General features: G+C 46.7%; 1 protein-coding gene across 2 annotated transcripts in view; it reads left to right on the top strand.

The window, feature by feature from the left end:
- The window catches only part of LOC144784260 (mitochondrial Rho GTPase 2-like), a 1,917,079-nt gene that overhangs the window by 1,689,730 nt on the left and 206,670 nt on the right, over nt 1-20,679 (top strand). For both annotated transcript variants that reach the window (XM_078662926.1, XM_078662928.1), the window contains 4 exons: nt 14,847-14,948; nt 15,574-15,672; nt 15,897-16,005; nt 18,514-18,634. In XM_078662926.1, the coding sequence (XP_078519052.1) occupies nt 14,847-14,948; nt 15,574-15,672; nt 15,897-16,005; nt 18,514-18,634 (431 nt within the window). The remainder of the gene's footprint in view (nt 1-14,846; nt 14,949-15,573; nt 15,673-15,896; nt 16,006-18,513; nt 18,635-20,679) is intronic.

Here is a 20,679-nt window from a genome sequence, read left to right on the forward strand (position 1 = left end):
AATGGATTAACCAGACATTTTCTTCCTTATTATCCATGCTGCCATTAGGAATTTAGAAACCGCAAACACAATGTGGCCCAGGGTATTCGTTTTCAGCACCCTGTAGGCTTGTAAATAGTTACTGAAGCCCAGATTCCGACATAGAGGGGCTAGCCAGCGCCTCCTCGGGCTCCAGTAAGCATGGCAACAGAACATTATGTGCAAGTCATCTTCTTCCTTAACTTTACAGCAAGGGCAAAGCTTGTCGCCCCCAAATGACCACTTATGGGTAAAAACTTTGGTAGGGAGCGTACCAAACCTCCATTGCAGGAACAACTTCCTCGCCAAAAGAGGGTAAATAAAATCCATAAAAGGTTCAAAAGCATAAGAATTTTTGGATACAATAAAACATCCGGTCAAGGTGCCGCTGTCATGTGCACTGTCCATATCAGCAAGGGTTTTGTTCTTGTAGAGCTGTGCCAGGGATTTGCGCGAGATCCTTCTACATCCCTGCGCGGGGTCATCCCATAGGTCTGGCAAGTTCAAACTGACACATTCCGATTTGATGAGTGCCAGCCACGGGATCTTACCATTTACATCCAGCCTCAAGACATGTATGAGGTCCTGCCTATAGTGATGCAGCTCCTCAGTGGACCATAACCGATGCCAATACTTCACCGGTTTCGCCCGCAAGTCCTCTGCGATTGACGGGAGGCCCAAGTCAAGTCTTAGGGGGAGGAGTGGTGTGCCCTGCGGGAGAGCAAGTAGACGTCTGAGGAAACAATTTTCCACCACTGCCATGACCCTCCCAGCTTTATGGCCCCACAGTTCACTGCCATACAAGGCGGCCGCCTTCGCCTGGGTCCTGTACATTTCTAAGGCCGGGCTAACAGGCTTGAAGGTGGACTTGTTAGATACCCTCAGGAGTGCGCCCGAAAGCTGAGAGAGTTTCAGCCTAGACCTTGCCACCTGGGAATCCCAGGTCAGATTTTCTTGAAGTGAGACCCCCAGGTATGTAAAGGTAGAAACCCTTTCCAGAGTGGTTCCCTCGAGTTTTGGGCTGGGTCTGGTCTTGGTCGGAGGGTTGAAGATCATGAACTTCGTTTTGTCCGTATTCACCTCCAACCCATGTAGTTTACAGAAGTGACCAAAACCATCCACGATCCTCTGAATCCCCATGGGGGATTTGGAGAGAAGGAGGGTGTCATCGGCAAACATAATTGCCGGAACCCTCCTTCCTGCCAAAACCGGGGCATCATTGTCCCTAACAGCGTCCAGATGTTGAATGACGCTGTTGATGTACAGACAGAACAGTGTCGGAGCCAAAACACAGCCCTGTCTGACACCTCGGCGGACCGGGAATTTACCCGAGGGCTTGCCATCCCTCCCACACCTTACCACCGCAAAGTTGTTCTCATGGAGTCGAATGATGGTTCTAAGGAGGTGGGGGGGAACTCCTAGCTTCTGCAGAACCTCCCATAACTTCCCCCTCGGGACGAGGTCAAAGGCTGACCTCAGATCCACGAAGACCATGTACAGTCGACCCCCCTCTAACGTAACCGTCTTCCAGTACAGAAGAAGGAGGCGAAAGATTTGATCCATGGTCGACGTGTTCTTTCTGAAGCCAGCCTGTAAGGGGCTTAAGATGTCATTGGCCTCGACCCAGTCTAGGAGATGGTCCAGAATGAGGCGCGCGAAGATCTTTTGAGGCACGTCTATAAGGCTTATAGGCCTGTAGTTGGAAGGGAGCAGAGTAGAGCCCTTCTTGTGGATGGGCACAATCTCTGCCCCCAACCACGACCCAGGGATCGCCATACCTCCAAGAATGGCATTGAATAAGACAAGAAGGTATGGACCCCAGATATCCGGGTGGTGCCTAAATAGATCCCCGGGTAACCTATCCAGGCCTGGCGCCTTCCCCACTGCTAGACGTTCTAGGGCAAGCTCCACTTCCCCCAGGGATAATTCCATTCCGGAGTCCTCAGCACCCAAGGGCAATAGCATCTCCACAGCCGAGCAGGGACTGGCATCTAGGTAAAGAGCCCCGAAATGGGACTCCCATGCCGCAGGGGCTATATTAGGCTCGATCGCTTTACTAAGTTTCCCTGACCCGTTGTTTACAAGGGCCCAGAATTGCCGGGGGTCCCTGGATTTAAGGGCATCGTAGAGGTCCTGCCAATACTTCCAATCCCACTCGGTCCTTGCGGCCATCAGCACAGATTTATGGTGGTTCCTTAGGTCACGCACTATGGCCTTATCTGACCCCTCTTTTATGGCTGCAATAAGGTTAGATTTTGCAGCCCTGCAGTCTGGGGTATACCAGGTGGGAAGAGGTGTCCTTTTCTTTCGAATTGGGACCTCCGGATGAAATACCTCGGCCAAGTCCCTCACAAGAACCTGGTGAATGTTTCCCAGTTTCTCACAGTAATCAGCAGTTCTAGGTTCGTTCAGAAGGGTCTCCACTTCCATGAGGCTAGGGAGCGCCAGCTCGTATAATTTCTTAATTGACTCCTCCGAGTTTACAAGCTTCCCCCACTTAACTCGGCGCCTATTTGTAGTCAGGAGCAAATCCCCCATATCAGCCCCTTGGCCAGCTGGGGATAAGTCAGTCAAGGGCAAAGGGCACACAATATTTAAGCAGAGAGCATTGTGGTCACTGTCTGTCCTCTTAATAACCACAAAGTCCCGCACTTTGGGCCAGAGTGAAATATCCACCATGATATAATCTAGCCTAGACTCATGGCCCCTCCTATTGAATGTACACACCGAGGGGGTATCGGACGGAGTACGGCCATTACACGCCCTCAGCGCGGCATTCAAAGTAAGGGACATGAGCTGTAAGGCTAGAGGGGACCAAGCTTTGGGGTGAGGGGAAGAAGAGGGTGGAACCCCCCAATGGTCGTCCTCGGCCGTAAGGGCACCATCGAGTAACCCTTCCAAGGGTTCAAAGTGGCAATTGAAGTCTCCTCCAAGTACCACCTTGTGTTCACCCGGGAGTTGACCCAGGAAGGAAGCCAGATCGTTTAGGGTAGGTGATTCACTTGACGAGGCAACCGGACGCGAGTAGACATTGACAATGTCCCACGGAGTTTTACCAGGCCAGGTGAGCCGTACACACTGGATGTCCTGCGAGCACGTAAGTACCCGCTCCGCCTGACAGCCAATGTGGCTCGCAATCCAGATTGCCAAACCACCAGATGGCCTCCCCCTCCCAGCCCATTTGGCAGGGATTTCAAAAACTTCAAACCCTCTCCTGATCTGAACGGCCCTCGCCCAAGTCTCCTGAAGGAGAACAATGTCACAGCCACCCACCAGGGAGTCCCATTCAGGAGAACCCTCCTTATTAGCCAGTCCTGCCACATTCCAGGAAAGAATTCTCAGTCCTGGGTCAAGTGGCAGGCTGCCCTTGGCTCCAGCATGAGGTTGCAGGGTGGCCTTCAGAGGACCTACGTCTAGAGCGCCGGTTCCGCCGACAGCGGTGGCAGCGCCCTCGGCCCACCCTGCTGCCCCGATTTGGGAATTGTGGGCCAGCCTAGTGTTAAGTGGGGGACTCAGTTGGCACGAATTATCAATCGTGTCAGCGCCTCGCTCATCAACTGCCTGGAGCCGGAGTTCCGGCGAAGGGGTCACAGCCAAGCCCACACGGCTCTGCACCTCATCCACCCCCTTCCCATGGCCAGACAGGATCGGCCGAGTTTGTGGTCAATCAACCTGGTCCAGACAGGAAAACCTATTGTGGTGAGTGAAGTTGGCCTGAGCAATTGGCAAGGAGCGCCTTGGTCTGTAACGAGAACCATCTACGGCAAAGCCCACCCTGGTCCATCCCTTCTCCGTCCCTCCCACCGTGTTGCTAGCACTAGGGTAGAAGTAAGCAAGGGGTACAAGTTCTATTGCGGACTTATCAGGCCTTACAAGCCAGTTGCAGATGTAGTTAGCAATGTGCGGGCTCCTGAAGCTTAAAACGATACAGTCCCCTGGCCTGTTTTTCTTGGTAGGGCCAATCCATGGGATCCTCCTTACCATCAAAACCTCGCCCTTCAAGCTTGGAGGCAGCGGTCTGTTGATACTAAGCCAGCTTATGACCTTATTACGTAGGGAGTCCTGGGACTCCCTAACATCACCCGCTAGCTCAGGAACTCCCACCATGATAGCCGTATATGGGACAGCTTCTGGGGGCAAGTTGACCTCCCTGCGTCTATCTGAGGGGGGGACACAACCATCACTCAGGGCATTTGTGGGACCCACTGTCGCCCTTGTCTGTGGCACAAGCCGCGGCACAGGGGGTGGCTTAGATCTCCTAGGTGCCGGAACAGGGGGCCCCGGAACTGGAGGTAGCGAAGTGCGCGTCTGGGAAATAGACACACCATTTGCGCTAGGCAGTGCCCTACTGGAAGCCTGGGGTAATGTAGCAGGTGGTAAACTGTTCCCAGATGGTTCCCCGGTGGTTACAGAAATGTTAGGTGCTAGACCAGGGCTACTCCTGATGTCAGTATTTCCCCGGGACTGAAGGAGATTCTCTATAGCCTCTAGTCTAGCTAAGATGGGAGCTAACAGGTTCTTAATAGTGGCTGTAAGGGAATTGATTACTGCATCTGAACTATTAGAGGACAACCCCCCAAAGATAAACGGGCCCTCCACCATTGGTGATGACACAGGAGCTGGCGAGGCCCCAAGATCCGACCCAGACTCAGAAAGAGTGAGCTCAGGGGAGACCGAAATATCTGTACTATCTTCGAGGGTTGTTTCAGAAGCAACAAATTTAGCCCTTTTTGCCCTCTTTAGTTCAGCTGGTCTTTTCCTCTTTAAGGGCTGAATCACCCCACTATCAACAGGGACTGTTATCAACACCACTTGACCCGCTTCCAGCGTATTTGAGCCCATATTGTCCAGAACGGCGGAGTGGTTAGAGGTCCCTGCTGGCCGTGGGGAATCACAATCCCTCTGCGTGACCGGTGTTCTTAGCTGCCGAAGTACAGACTCAATAGTCTGGTCAATGCTATCCAGGAGAGACATGTGGGTAGCGTCCATATTGATGGGTGTACTTGCATCATTTGAGGCGGATTCCTCAAGGTCCAGGAACACACTTTCGGGACCCATCTCTAGGTTGGGAGAGTCCGTAGATAGGTGACACTTGCTAATTTGTGAGCTTGCCTTTGGAAAAAAAATTTCCAAAGTGCTTGTGCCAGGTAGTGCCGATTTACTCCTTAGAACTCTGGATGCCATAATGGGGTCAGTAAGGGTGAGTAAGGAGCAAAGTAGCGGGGACGTTAGAGGGGTGGCCCGGTCCGGTCTCTTCCGGCCACTAACGGCCTAAAACGGCCCGCTCTTTGCCCGGTCTTCGCCCCGGTGACCGCCCCGCGCGCGTCCCGCTGCGCGTGTGAGGCGAATCTCCTAGGTATAGCAGGGGGGTGTGGCACTGGGAGGGGGCGCGGCGCGGGCGGGAAGAGGAACCAGCTGGCGGTGTTCAGCAGGAATGCTGGTCCTCGCAGTCCCGCTCGCCGTGCGTCTCACCTCCAGCTGCGGCCAACCTCCGATGTTACAGCCTGTCCGCCCAGGGCTCCGCAAAGGTAGGAAGTGAAGGAGCTACTCCTGTAGCTTGTAGAGGCTTGTCCCAGTGAAACTGACTCGAGCGGCACCCGCGGAGCGGGGGCCGCGAGAGGTAAAATGCAGTCAGGCGGGGGGCGTGGCACTGGGAGGGGGCGCGGCGCGGGCGGGAAGAGGAACCAGCTGGCGGTGTTCAGCAGGAATGCTGGTCCTCGCAGTCCCGCTCGCCGTGCGTCTCACCTCCAGCTGCGGCCAACCTCCGATGTTACAGCCTGTCCGCCCAGGGCTCCGCAAAGGTAGGAAGTGAAGGAGCTACTCCTGTAGCTTGTAGAGGCTTGTCCCAGTGAAACTGACTCGAGCGGCACCCGCGGAGCGGGGGCCGCGAGAGGTAAAATGCAGTCAGGCGGGGGGCGTGGCACTGGGAGGGGGCGCGGCGCGGGCGGGAAGAGGAACCAGCTGGCGGTGTTCAGCAGGAATGCTGGTCCTCGCAGTCCCGCTCGCCGTGCGTCTCACCTCCAGCTGCGGCCAACCTCCGATGTTACAGCCTGTCCGCCCAGGGCTCCGCAAAGGTAGGAAGTGAAGGAGCTACTCCTGTAGCTTGTAGAGGCTTGTCCCAGTGAAACTGACTCGAGCGGCACCCGCGGAGCGGGGGCCGCGAGAGGTAAAATGCAGTCAGGTGGGGGGCGTGGCACTGGGAGGGGGCGCGGCGCGGGCGGGAAGAGGAACCAGCTGGCGGTGTTCAGCAGGAATGCTGGTCCTCGCAGTCCCGCTCGCCGTGCGTCTCACCTCCAGCTGCGGCCAACCTCCGATGTTACAGCCTGTCCGCCCAGGGCTCCGCAAAGGTAGGAAGTGAAGGAGCTACTCCTGTAGCTTGTAGAGGCTTGTCCCAGTGAAACTGACTCGAGCGGCACCCGCGGAGCGGGGGCCGCGAGAGGTAAAATGCAGTCAGGCGGGGGGCGTGGCACTGGGAGGGGGCGCGGCGCGGGCGGGAAGAGGAACCAGCTGGCGGTGTTCAGCAGGAATGCTGGTCCTCGCAGTCCCGCTCGCCGTGCGTCTCACCTCCAGCTGCGGCCAACCTCCGATGTTACAGCCTGTCCGCCCAGGGCTCCGCAAAGGTAGGAAGTGAAGGAGCTACTCCTGTAGCTTGTAGAGGCTTGTCCCAGTGAAACTGACTCGAGCGGCACCGGTTTTGACACTCCAGCTGGATCTGACACTGTTATGTCAACGAGAGGCCCACTGTAATGGAGGCCCGTCTGGCTGGCGGAGGTGGGGGGACAAAAGAAGGGTGCAGTCCTGAGCTTTAGTTGCTTGTGACAGGGTAAACCTCTTTAAAGTTGATCAAGTTTTTAGGCCTAGCCCACAGGCCTTCCTGTCAAGGGCACAACATCTCCCCTCACCTAGTGCCTTTTGTCCCTATCCTGGGAGCAAGTTGACACGCATTCACGCCTTTTGAAATGCTAATTACTGGCTGGCATAAGTGGGAGAATAAATTGCAAATTTAGCTTCCAGGAACTTTAGACAGGGCAGAGGTAGATTTTCTAGAATTTACCTTCTTAAAATATGTATTACAAATCCGACTTCACTGGTGATTGGGCGTGTAATAAATATTTAAAAAACTCCAAAAATGAAATTTGTAGAAATTTCCTAGGCACAGATAGCATTTATTAAACTTAATATTGTATCCCAGTGCTTTCCTAATGGAACAGCCAACCCTTCTAAAGTGAATATAGCTTTCTAGGGCGATTTCACTGTAAAGACTGTTTAACATTCATCTTTTATATGTTCTACTTGTACATACCAAGCACCATGCCTTATGGGCAATAAGGCCTACTTAGGAGCGACCTATTAATTTTTAAAATAAAGGTTTAGGCCTATCAAAAGGGGGTTATTTTGACAGGTCTAATTTGCAGTTAAAACCTACACAGCAGTCATGTTTACATTGTCACTGTGGTGGATGGCACAATGGGTCCTGCAGTCCACTTATAAAATTTAACGTACGGATCCTAAGTACACCTTGGTACCATATACGAGGGACATAAGGTAAGTTAAATATCCCAATCAGTTGTATACCAATTTCTTCATGTTGAAAGGAGGAGCACAAGCACTTTACCCCTGCTAACCAGTGTCAAAGTGCACAGAGTGCTATGGCCAGCAAAAATAAGGTTCATTAATAGGCAAAAATAATCTGGGGTGACCCTGCAGAAAGGGCAAAATTCCAGCAACAATCACAGAAGTGAGATGGCCAATTTTCTCCCTTCTGGGAAAGATGCAGTGGACAGTCTAGCCCTCCAGCATGATAATGGGCTTGTCACCTTATTGAATGCAGACATGGAGTGCTTTTTGGGGCTTCTGTCAGAGCAGAGTGCCCATTTCTCATCATCCCTAAAAAGGGGACATTTCTTGAGTTGGCCCATCCCTCAGAGTAAAATAAGACTCAACTGCTTACGGAGATTCTCTGCTGTCCTGTTCAGCTTTGGAGGCATTGCATCAGTATCATTAGGCACTGATGGAGCCTATACCTCTTAGGTTGGTCAAACCACCTTCTGCCACTGCAGTGAACTGCCAGGGCACCTGTCTGCATCATCCGGCACTGTGCGATCCCAAATATCTGTCTGTTTACCCCTTCCCTGAGAGCCTGGTAGTGCAGGTTTTTCCTGCTCTACACAGAATCTAGGTTCCTTCCCCACAGCTTCTGCTGTGGGGACAGTAAAGTGGATAGAGACCATGGGGAGAAATATTTTCTCATAAGAGAGTCCTGTACCCCAATCCACCCAAGCAACATGTCCTTTTCAAGGTAGTCTCATGCGCTTTGGGAGATGGTGCAGATGTTTGGGCCCTACCTTCCTCACAATCTTTTGGATCACTTTGCTGAAGATGTTTGGGATTGGCAGGAAGTGGCAAAGCAGATCTTGCACTCAGGCTTGGACACTGGATTCTGTGGCATAGTCAATAGGTTCATCAGTCGCCATCATGGCTGGGATCCATCCACAGGCTTTTCGGGGGAAATTTGCTGGCCATGCCTTTTGATGTCTCCCTCCTGTTTGGTTACAAGGGTGGTTTAGTCCTAGACCTTTTTTAAGCAGCGGCAGGTGGTCTTGCAGCAACAAATGATGGACAGAATGCTGAATGAATCAAACATTCACCCCTCAGTCAAGCGATCTGGGTTAAATCCATTGTTCTTTTGCTCACTATGCCACCCCAGTTTGGACCCAGCCAAATGCAAATCAGTCTTGACCCTGTTCCTTGTGGGAACAGTCCAGCCCGAACTATCAAACTCCCTGGCTTGTCATGTTTTAATATTATACCTAGTTAGACCATTATTATTAGTTTTAATATATTCAGGATTTTACATATCAGTTGGTTGTTGGAGAAATGTGTCCCATCAACACCTCCACTCTGTGACTGCATGTTTGGAGATGATCTAATCTGATGTTTGGCTGTACTGTGTTGTGTTTTGGATTAGCGGTACAAAAGGGGGTGGTGATGGACGGAGCATCTGAACCAATCAAACACTCACACCCAGTCAACAGATCTGGATTAGAGCATTACATTCTGACAATTGTACCTTTCTCTGAGCTGAAAATGTCTTAGTACTTAAAATAAACAAGCATTGGCACAGCCAATAGGTCTCGCCTTTGGGACCTTATAAGTGTTTAACCATGCAACAGTTACTGTTGTTGCACCAAGGATATTGTGCTGCATAACTAAATACTTATAAGGTCTGAAAAGCGAGACCTATTGGTTATGGCAATGCTTGTTTTAATAGAAGCAATGTGCCACATTTCCACCCGTTCAGACCGCTGTTAAACACAGCAAACTTTATAGCCGGTGTAGAGGAGTTGAATGCGATGCAACACACAGAACTTCCGACTTTAGAACGCCGGTTCGAATCTCATCATGGGCTGGTTCAAGTCTTGTAATGGGTTCTCCCTCCCGATCAGAAACAAACTAAATGCCAATTAAAGTTAAACTATATCACGACAAAAAGAGGAATACTAATGAAAGTAAATTATATCACAATAAAAAAGGAAATGAACGCGTACAGGATGTGTGCCCTGTCATTTTATTGCATGGCACAGCAACAATCACCAGGAAGCAACTGCAGGAAGAGCAGTGACATATCTCCTGACAGTGTACAGGCCGGCTGGCTCAACTCAGTTTCAAGCACGGATGCTTGTGGAGATCGGACATTAATAATTGCTGATGGGCGGCGGCCAGCTTTTACATTCCAGCCCCCACAGCTAGGGCCCATGGTTGCTGGCTGTGAAGCAGCCAGTGGGAGGAGGCGGTGCTTTGGCTGACCCGATTTACAAGATAGAAGGAGGAGCCACGAGCAGAGGCCATCACACACTATACAGCCTGATGGCCAAAACAAACATTCTCTGAGTAAAATCGCCAGCCAGGGAACTCGGCACATAAAGGAGGGGCATTTCCTCAAATGCACCAATTATAAGCCTGCATTTTTAAATGCCATACACAACAACCAATAGCAATTGGGAGGTGTTCAAGAGCCCATAGAAGAGGACACAACAGGTCAAACAGACAGCGGCGCTGTCGAGACTCGACCTAAAAAAAAGCCCAGTAGATGTCAGCATTGGGCAGTCTATCTGGGTAGCAACGAAGCCTACTGAATGAGTAGCTCTGCACCGAGTTGGGTAGTTCTGGAGAGATGTCCCCTTTTAAACTGGTGTTTAGGAGAAAGCCTGGAACCAGGCATCGGCATATTTGTATAATGGGCACCCCTCTTTCTGTTTGCACTCACTGGTAAAGCAAGTAAAACTCATTCCTAGAGGAGTCGTTACAGAGATCCTGTGACCTGAAATACTTCTTTGAAGAAAAATAAGTTGCAACATTTCGAGCAAATACTAGATGGCGAGAGTATGCAAAAAAAATGTACCTACTGCCACACATGCTACGAATATATATATATATATATGTATGTGTGTGTGTGTGTGTGTGTGTGTGTGTATATATGTATATATATATATATATATATATATATATATATATATATACACATACATACATACATACATACATACATACACACACTCACACACACACACACACACACACACACACACACACATATATATATACATATACATATATTATACACACACAGATAAAGCATAACGGGTAACTGTGTTACATGACCCAATATTCACATCAAGGGGTTAAACATGCAAAAACCGACATTTTAGCATTTAATACGACAACTTTGGATTTCCCACCTGCCAACCATCTAAAACCTCTGCACCCAATTAGATATCTGGGGATACATGTCACTAATGATTTTGGGCAATTATTTTCTCTGAATTATACTAGATTGCTCACGAAAGTCAAAAAGTTATTCGGTAACTGGTCTCTGCTTCAACTGTCCTTAGTTGGGAGGGTCTCAATGGTTAAAATGACGGTCCTTCCACTGTTTTTGTTTCTATGTATTAATCTGCCCTTGAAAATCCCGAATTATTATTTCAAGGAGTTGGATCGATTTATAAGGAAGTTCGTTTGGAATAATAAACAACCTAGGGTTAGGTTCTCTATATTGCAACTTGATGTAACTTCAGGAGGACTGGCACTCCCACATTTTTTAACATCTCATCAGGCTTCTTTACTTAATTTGTTTTCCCAATTGGGTAAGGAGAATTCTGTTTTTGATTAAAAAAAATTGATACATATGTTGAATGAAAGCGCCATTGGACTACCCGTGTTCCTACGTTTGGCTAAACAAAAAAACGCGATATAAGGTTATCTTCACACTGGCTGATAGAATGCAGTTATTTTTTTAAATCACGAGATGTCCCTTTATTTCACGCTTACACCCCTATACAGGATGGGGCAGCAGGAGCGCTTAAACTCTACAGAGGGCTTTTTCAGGACTGGCGAGAACTGGGTTATCTTCAGCTCGGGGATTTCTATAACCTTGATTCCTTAATTAACTGGGAAACGGTTTGTCTCCAGGCCACTATACCGAATACTGCGCTGACCCTGAGCTTTGTACAAATATCCAACTTCCTTAAAAATAACTACGCAATGGTAGATGAGACGGTAAGGCCAATTGTCCAGCAGATAGTTAATAAAATGGTAGGGGTTGGCTGTTGGTATCAGCTACTTCATCAAAAAGCCAACTCGGAAGAGATCTAGACAAAATAGCTCCAAGAAATTCATTCAGAGACAGGCTGCAAGTTCAATACCAGAGAGTGGAAACAGCTTAGTGATCTAGCGAATAAAGCTCTCACAGGCGCCAATTTTAAAAGAATGAATTTTTTATCTAGATGGGTACTATAATTTACACCCCTGAAATTGTCTAAAATGTTTCTAACCTGCCCGAATAAATGCTTTCGAATGTAATGATTTACAATATTTCTGAAAGAGGGTGTTTGCGGAAATTTCTTTGATTTTATCCATGCAAATGAGTCCGTCAGCCATGCTGGTGCTATTTGGTTCCTCAGGAGAAGTGAAATGTTTTACAAAAAATCTGCAATATTTTATTTTAATTGCTATTGCAGTTGCCAGATCACTTGTTCTGCAAAACTGGAGAACCAGTCTACAATCTAGCATTTAACATTGGTTTAATAAAATGACTAGGACTTGTAGACTTGAAGAGGTCTATTCCAAACGTATAGAAGCTGTTGTAAGATTTTGGGGTATTTGGCAACCTTTTTTTCCTTATGGGTTCATAGATGAAACCTAATGATCATGAACTAGTTACATATAAGTTATATATGCACACGGCACTTTGTAGAAGTTATCGTATTCCTATATTCGTCAGACACGAAACAAAATGACTTGCACTTGGCACTTTGCACTTTATTTATTAATCCTATTTAATGTAACTTATGAATTAAAAATGTAGTTAGGATATTCTAGTTAGAGACGGTGGGAGTCTGATTCCTTGTAGGTTGCCATTGGAAATTGCAATATGGAATGTTTTTTATAACTGTTGATTATGCTTGATTAATTTATTGGTCTTGCTATTTAATATGTAAACTGACCTGTAAACTATTTACTTTACCAATTTTTCCTGTTCCAATAAAAATATATTTTAAAAAAGGGGTTAAACTGCGAGGGCACAGAGGTTTGTAAATTTAACACGAACCCGGAGATAGCAACAAAGAACCATATTACAACATAACCAGTTATTTATGTTTATTTCTGGGTAGTTAGCTGCACTTTGAAGAGGACAGCCTTTTTACGCAAAAATCTAAACATTTCAATTCCGATCAGCGCCCATTTTCAACTGAATCTTGCAGAGAACGTCAACAACCGTTCACTTGTGCAACAAGACTGCGATTGTTAAAGCAAGATTTTTTTTCTAAAATTATACAATCTTAATGTAATTCAGCGCAATTCTCTTTTTATTAGATAACCAAACTAGTTCAGTGTTTCATTTACTGTTCAATAAACATTTACCCATTTTAAGGAGAAAAAAATCTGCATGCTAACTTTTCCAAAATAAATATGTAATATAAAAAAGTGCACAACAGACAATTTTTGCCATTTAGGTTTCTGGTGATACTTACAAACCTCTATCGTTGGCCTAGTGGTTAAGGATGCTACCAGCATCCCTTATTTGTAATATAGTGCCATACTACACTCTTAAACATAGTGACAAAATGAAACTCCATTCCTTTAAAATAGTTAACACTATGCAAATCTCCAGCGTTTCCACTGGAACACAAAATATGAAGTACTTTTTAAAGATGAAACTTGATGGAAAAAAGCAAAAATTCCTTACCACCAAAATTGTTGTAACAAATAAAAACATGCATACGGTAATGTCACTCTGCGGCTTATAACATGTACACAGTGTGTTGCTTTACCGGGTATATCTGGTAAACAAAGGTATGCCCCACTGCTGTATCGATATTAGAGTCCTAAAACAGTGAAATATGAGCCTATTTGAATTGCAATTTGACACTGATCTTTCCAGCGAGTGCCTTCCATAAGCATGAAAAAGAATCATTGAAATAATACAAGTGGGCTCCAACCTTGCGGGACTATTTCAGTTCTTTTACAGCTCTAAAATGTAAATGTCCCGCATTTATTTACTGAAAGTTAGGACCACAAGTGACTTTCTCCATCCTTCAGTATCGCAATAGGTGGTGCGTGGAGGAATAGGGAAGCCACAGGTGGCCTGGGGCGGGAGAAGTCAACGTGGGTGTTTTGGTGAGCAATAGAGGCGCCTGAGAGGGGAATCGATAAAAATAAACAAACAAAAGCCAGGGTGCAAGAAGCAATGGACGGGGTGAGAGAAGTGAACAGCGAAGGGGTAGAGGAAGTGACAAACAGCGAGTGGGGGTCGGGTATTTGAGGGGGGCGTAGGCACGCTAAGGAGAGCACAAATGCACTTACATGGAGTGCCAAAAGATGAAGAAAACAAGTTCCCCGATTGTTAGCCGGACAGAAGTCGCCCGATCAAAAGAATAGTAAAGGTCCTACGCACCAGCAACAGGCCGCTAAAAGACGGCTGAAGGCGAGCCTAATAAGCATTGGCCGCGCGGGCGTGAAAGTGGCATGGCCGCGCGGCCTGCGAAAGTGAAAGTGATCGCGATCAAAGACAAATTCCGGCTGCGCGCGTGAAGGCAAGCGCTAGGCCACCAAAAGCCTGTGGCAGCACTTTGGAAACCAACACACTAAATTTCTCGCAGAGCAGCGCATGCCCTGGCTCAGCGAGACCTAAACAAATGATTTACAAAATTTGAGAAAGATTGAGTTCTATGTGGTTTTTAGTGGTGAAAAACCTTAGATTCATGTGTCCTTCGTTGTCAAAACTAGTGAAGAGGATGGGGATGTGTGCTCTCATGCTCAAGACGATACTGTGTAGAAAAAAGAGGCTTGGCTAAAATTGTGTGTGTGAGAACAGTGAGTTAGGCGAGAGATAGCATTGCAAAATTATCTGGTGGGGTGGAGTCAGCCTTTATAGGGTCAAGACAGTGCCAAGGTAGTGCCCTAAGTTTGTTAGTGAAGCGGTTGGGTGTATTCTGCGCCAGGGAAGCACAGTGATTTAGTTATGTAATGTGTTAGGGCTGTTCAGTTTTTTGTTACTGTAGCAAGTGGAGAATATGTGGTACATGGGATATTACATCATTGAATGAAATGCTGTGATATGACCGTTGTGCTATATTGGACCTCCTGGGAGCCTGATGAGTTTGGATTGAACTGGCTGCCGTCCTGCTGGAATAAATTGATGTGCTTATACGTGTACTGTGATTTACATACTGCAACATTTCCTTCTGCCTCTGCTAAGGATACTAGTGGGTTTCTTCACAAGCTGAGGCATTTGTATCCTCATTTTCACAACTGTCTTTTTCTACTAGTGTTCAGCAAAAAACCTGAAGAATATTTCAGAACTGTTCTACTATGCTCAGAAGGCTGTGCTCCATCCGACTGCCCCCTTGTATGACCCAGAGGAGAAACAGGTGAGTGACCGATTGACTGCCTTTGCCTGCAGAGCACTGCAGGCAGTGAGGTGTGAATGACCAACCAGAGAGGACGAGACAGCAGGTGGGCCGGACGTTGAGGTCGAAGGTGTACGGACATCATGATGGAATTATGGATTGCTGGTAATAAGACTCTCTTCTTATGAGCTCATAAGCGGCAAGACTCTTTAAGCCCTAGGTAATGAGGTAGTTGTTGTCACAATGCCCTGAGTTGTCACCCTCCAGGTTATTGGAACTGAGAAGTTTGACTATTCTATGCAGACATTTGAGAGCTTTGTGTAATGGGTATTGCATGTGACATTGCATTTATATAGCACTTACTACCCCTGACGAGGCGTTGATTGTGTGTTTGAAAGTGCCATAAGACATTCATGATTGGTAAGTGTGGGTTGACATTATAAATGTGCAGGGCCTTGAGATTGAGATCTTTCTGATTAGGCGGTGATTATTAATGCAGATGCAGGCCATAAGCTTCCATATGGTAAGTTGTAGTTCAGTCGTCCAGCAGGTCAGGCCTTTTTGGTAGGGAGTACTCCTGCTCACTCGAACTCGGCTGCAGGTCGGGGCTGGCCTGAATCTAACAGTCATTGATTTTTGTTTCCAGTTGAGGCAGCAGTGCGTCCGGGCCCTAACGTGCATCTTTAACATCTCTGATCAAGACAACAACCAGATCTTAAGCGACGATGAACTCAACTTCTTCCAGGTAAGAAGGGACTAGAAAAGGACACAGAGCATTTCATTAGGGGCGTTTGACTGATAACTTATTCTCTAGACTCAAATTGTGGCTCACAATGATGGGATTAGTAGGACCATTGAGAGGGTGAGGTTTCAAGTCTGCTGCCATGCAGCTAGAAGACCTATTCTTCCTTTGTTGCTATAGGCTTCTATGGTTTGATAAAGTGTAACATTTTGTATCTTGGGAGGTAGAAGTCTTGCTTTGGAAGCCCTCTGGCCCCGCAGGCATTGGAAGATGTAAAGTCAGTGGTGCGGAAGAACACGACAGACGGAGTGCGTGAGAGTGGACTGACACTAGAAGGTAAGATCATGGAAGAATTGGATTTGGAGCTTGCATGTATATTATATCTGCATCGTCGTGCAAGCACCAAGATTTCTTTAAATAGTCGGGCTCTGTTTAGGGCATAGTAACTCCAGTGTGAAGGAGAATCGAGGCTTTCGTCCATAAACGTGCCATGAGTAGATTTCTAACTTGATGGTGAAGCCTGTTGGTTTGTTTTCTTGCTCTTGGCAGGAGATCTCCATTATTGTGGGTAATATAGGTTGATTCCTTGTACAGTAAGTGCCATATTGACACACTAAGTAGTGCAGGGCATGATTCTGGGCACATATCTTTGTGATGGGACAGCGGTACTGTATCTTTTCTAATGGTGAATAATTATTGGACACCTAACTGTTGAATAAGGCTCTGAAACAAGATCTGCCTGATTTCTGCACATTGCTGCTATCTATGACGTCTGCATTTCATAAACTGAGTTCACGTAGGACAAATGCTACTGATAGTTTGTCATAATGATATAAAATATGTATTGTCTTTTCTATCTTTTGAAAACATATGTGAAAATAAGTAGGCACAATATCATTTGCAGCCTCATTGTTTTAAAGAACAAAAGTACATGTTAATATTGTTGATAATTCAAGTATGAGATGGATGGCTGAACAATTTGAAGTATTTTTGGAGTTCCTCAGAAATTTTGAATATCATTTTGCTTGACATAAAAATTGCATCGAGGTCTACCACTTGAAACGTGTGTTAGCTGCCTTTTTTTCATCCTTTTTAGGAGAATCTCTGGATACTAAACTTATGTGTTTTGTCTTGAGTTGTTTGTTGTAGCGTCCCCTAAGGTTCCTCTCTTAGTCCCACCCTGTTCAATGCATACATGGCCTCTCTGGCCATCCTGGTCAGAGCCCACGGTATGAACATCATATCATACGCTGATGACACCCAGCTCATACTCTCCCTATCAGCTGACCCACTAACACCAAAGCTAACTTCCAAAGGTGTATGACCAGCATCACCAGCTGGATGCGCAACTGCCTCAAGCTCAGCACTGACAAAACAGAAGTACTCCTCTACGGGAACAACGCCAATCCCTGGAGTGACACCTGGTGGCCAGCAGAACTGGGCCATGTGCCACATCCTCGGACCACAGCAGGAACCCTGGCATCATACTTGACAACAGGCTCAGCATGAAAAATCAAATAACTGCAGTATCCTCAACCTGTTCTTCACGCTGCGCATGCTTCAGAAAATCTTTAGTGAATCCCCATCTGCACTAGACGTGCCCTCACCTAGACCCTCATCACCAGACGCAAGGACTACGGAAACACTCTCTACATAGGAGTCACCACTCAGCTACTAAACAGACTACAGACCATCCAGAACACAGCAAGCCAGGCTCTTCCTTGACCTCACAAGACGACTCTGCATCACCCCCACCTCAGAATAATCCACAGGGTCCCTGTACACAAGAGATGTCAGTTCAAAAATCTGACCCATGCCTATAAGACCCCACACAACAAAGGACCAGCCTACGTAAACCACAGACTGAATCTACACCAACCCGTTAGACATCTGCACACCGCTTCCCTCACCCGCACTCCTTGGTACTTCTGAAGCAGGAGCGGCTGCTGCTCCTTCTGTCTGGCTGCCAAGACCTGGAATAGCCCCCACCCCCTCTCCGGATCTTCCCCACCATGCACGATTTCAGAAACGGCTAAAACCTGGCTATTCGACTGACAACACACAGCAGCTTCTAAAGTCCCCCTCCCCCATTACCTCCACCCCCCCCATACTTTCCTGCACCTGGATATCCTCACGGGTGATAAGCAGCGCTGTTCAAATCCTGGTTGATTGATAAGCCATGCCTTTTCACATTTTAATTTTTCCTAATTTTAACTTTTTCCTTTTCTTGGATTTATTGCACAGCCACATTTTCAGATGCTTTTTCCTAATGGACTTGTGACTTTACTAATATTGAACATATAAAAAAGTGCCATTCCGTCTTACGGTCACCTTCCCAGGACCCATGTATATAGCTAATAAAGGAACCAGTGTTATGAATAATTGAATTATTTTCTTCATAAACATGCAGTGAGTAGATTGCTAACTTGATTCTATAGCTTGGTTGTTTTGTTTTCTTGTTCTCTTTGCAGGAGATTTCCATTGTTGTAAGCAATGTAGGATGTGTATATCAAGACTATGTGCTTGAATGATGACTTGTTTAAAAGGGAATTGGTTACTGAATCAAATGGAATGAAATTTATGGGCCTGATTCATAAAGGGCCTCCGCACTCGTGGTGAAGGCCCCCCAGTCATGGGAGCGACTCCATACTCGGGGCAGAATCTCCGCAATCTTTCTCATTGGGGAGATTCCACCCAGAGTGCGGAGACTTCTCCACAACTCTGGGGCCTCTGCCACAAGTGCAGAGGGCCTTTATGAATCTGGCCCGAAGTCGATAACTTTGGAATGTTGTCTGAAGGAACCATTTGTGACAATCTTTTCGCTTACTCTTTGTCTCATAAAAGGTTTCCTCTTCCTCAACACCCTTTTCATCCAGAGGGGCCGCCATGAAACTACATGGACCATCCTGCGGCGTTTTGGATATGATGATATGCTGGAGCTTACTGATGATTATCTTTATCCTCAGTGAGTACCATTTGTCCAATGAAATGAGTCTCTCATGAACCACAGTGCCATGCACCATTGCTTCTGACATTCATGGCTGATAGTCACACATTACCTCTGGATACCATAAGTACTCCTTACTCTGTCATCTCAAGTCACACCATTATGTCTACCTACCATAAGTGCGCCTTTCACCACTGCATCTACCTTCCATGAATAACTTCCACACTATTGCCCTTGCCTGCTTACAGTACGACTGACAAATGAAACATACATACCGACAGTGGCGGCTGGAGAGGTTTGAAAGTGGTGAGGTGTAAATACCTGCCCCAAACTGCATTAAGAGATCAGTTGAGCCCCAGTTGCTCCATAGGTTTACAGGGAAATTTCTACATCCCATTCTTTTAAAGGGTGCAGCTTTAGTGAATGTCAGGGCTTAATCTTTACCAAGGTTGTATACGAAGCCATATCTTCTGGATTGTCATGAAATTCTAAAATGGGTTGGCAAATTTGTTATTTTCAACCAAAACACGGACTCAAAAACAAAGGTATTGGAGGCTGTTAAAACAAGCATTTGGAAAGCCAATGGATCTGACTTTTGCTCAACAGATCATTTTAGCACCTGTATGCATTGTTTTGTATGTCATATTTTGCTTCATCACAGCAGGCTAATAGAATGTAACATGTTGGGGGGTGGGGGGGGGGTAGCGCTTAAGTAAAATCACTGCCTTATCCTGTCTCTCACTGCCCCATGTAGGGATTCGCTATACATCCCTGCTCATGCATCGCAGATGACACTCCCAGGTGTCAACAATCCTTTTTCTTAGTGGGAAGTGCTAACTACAGCCTTAATTAAAAAAAAAATGTACAACACTTTTTATTGGGTTTTCGAAAGCATATACAACACTGTCAAAAACAGCGCATAAACTATGCTGCATATACATTGTAGCCGGTGCTCTGAGTCGTGAAAAGTGTATTATCCATCAAGAGGGAAGCTGACCATGTGAGTCATCCATTAACCCCAGATTTTCTTGTGTTTCTCTCGGCAGCCATGCGATTTATGTATGGGTTTTTCCGCCAAGACACAATATTCCATCTTGTGGGTCCATTCATCAACAGGTGACGACTGTACTGTGAGGAATCCCATTGCAACTAAGGATCTCCCATACCGGCTCCCTCCCCATTCATCATCATAAGATCAGCTTTGGTTCGGGTATTATTGTCCTGCCTTTATTTTTTATTTTTTTTAATTTTTTTTTTAAAACCTTTATTGAATCACAAAAGCATACAGACACGGGCCTACAACCGTCTTGGCCGGCCTCAAAATCAATGTGTAGCACAAATGTAACAATAGAACGGCTCAGCAGTCTCTAGAGAAAAACCAGCCAGAGGTCAAAATGACACATATGAAAAGGTGACCGCCGAGCACAGGATAAATCAGGTTAATTTTAAAGTTTATAAATGAAAAGAAGCAGTCGACATGCGATCCGCAGTAAGCAAAGAGGGGGCAATGAACCCAACATATTATCAACAATGCCACGAGTTGCAATCGGAGGATTAGCTGAAAAATACGCTAGCAGGATAAAATCGCACACAAATCAAATAAAGGTCAGAAGGCCATGAAATAACATCCAGAGGGCAAATTATCGTGCAACACAGGATAGTGACATGGTAAACTCCAGCGATGCCGGCAACAATAAATCAGGTTAGACGATCAGAATTGTCAGCAGTTTTACAGGATGTGGGAGGAGTCCAGTTCAAATAAAATTGAAGAATCAGATTAAATGCAACATTACGACATCATTCACTGTGCTATGCACATGTAGGGACAATAGCCTTCAATTTAGCGCATCAATGAGAACACAACAAGAGGATGCAAGTCCGAGAGCAGTCCATCGAGGCACAGTAACCCACCCACTAAGCGATTAATATGAACAGGATCCTGCAACAAAAAGGGACACAAATAATCATCCACTCGAGGAACCTAAACCCCCGACTCCAACTAAAAGTTATAAAGGAAGAGTTATTAAGAAAGAAGAAGGAAAGAAGAGGAAAGAAAAAGCGGG

The sequence above is a fragment of the Lissotriton helveticus genome, chromosome 10 (genome assembly GCF_964261635.1).
Source record: "Lissotriton helveticus chromosome 10, aLisHel1.1, whole genome shotgun sequence".
Taxonomy (NCBI): Eukaryota; Metazoa; Chordata; class Amphibia; order Caudata; family Salamandridae; genus Lissotriton; species Lissotriton helveticus.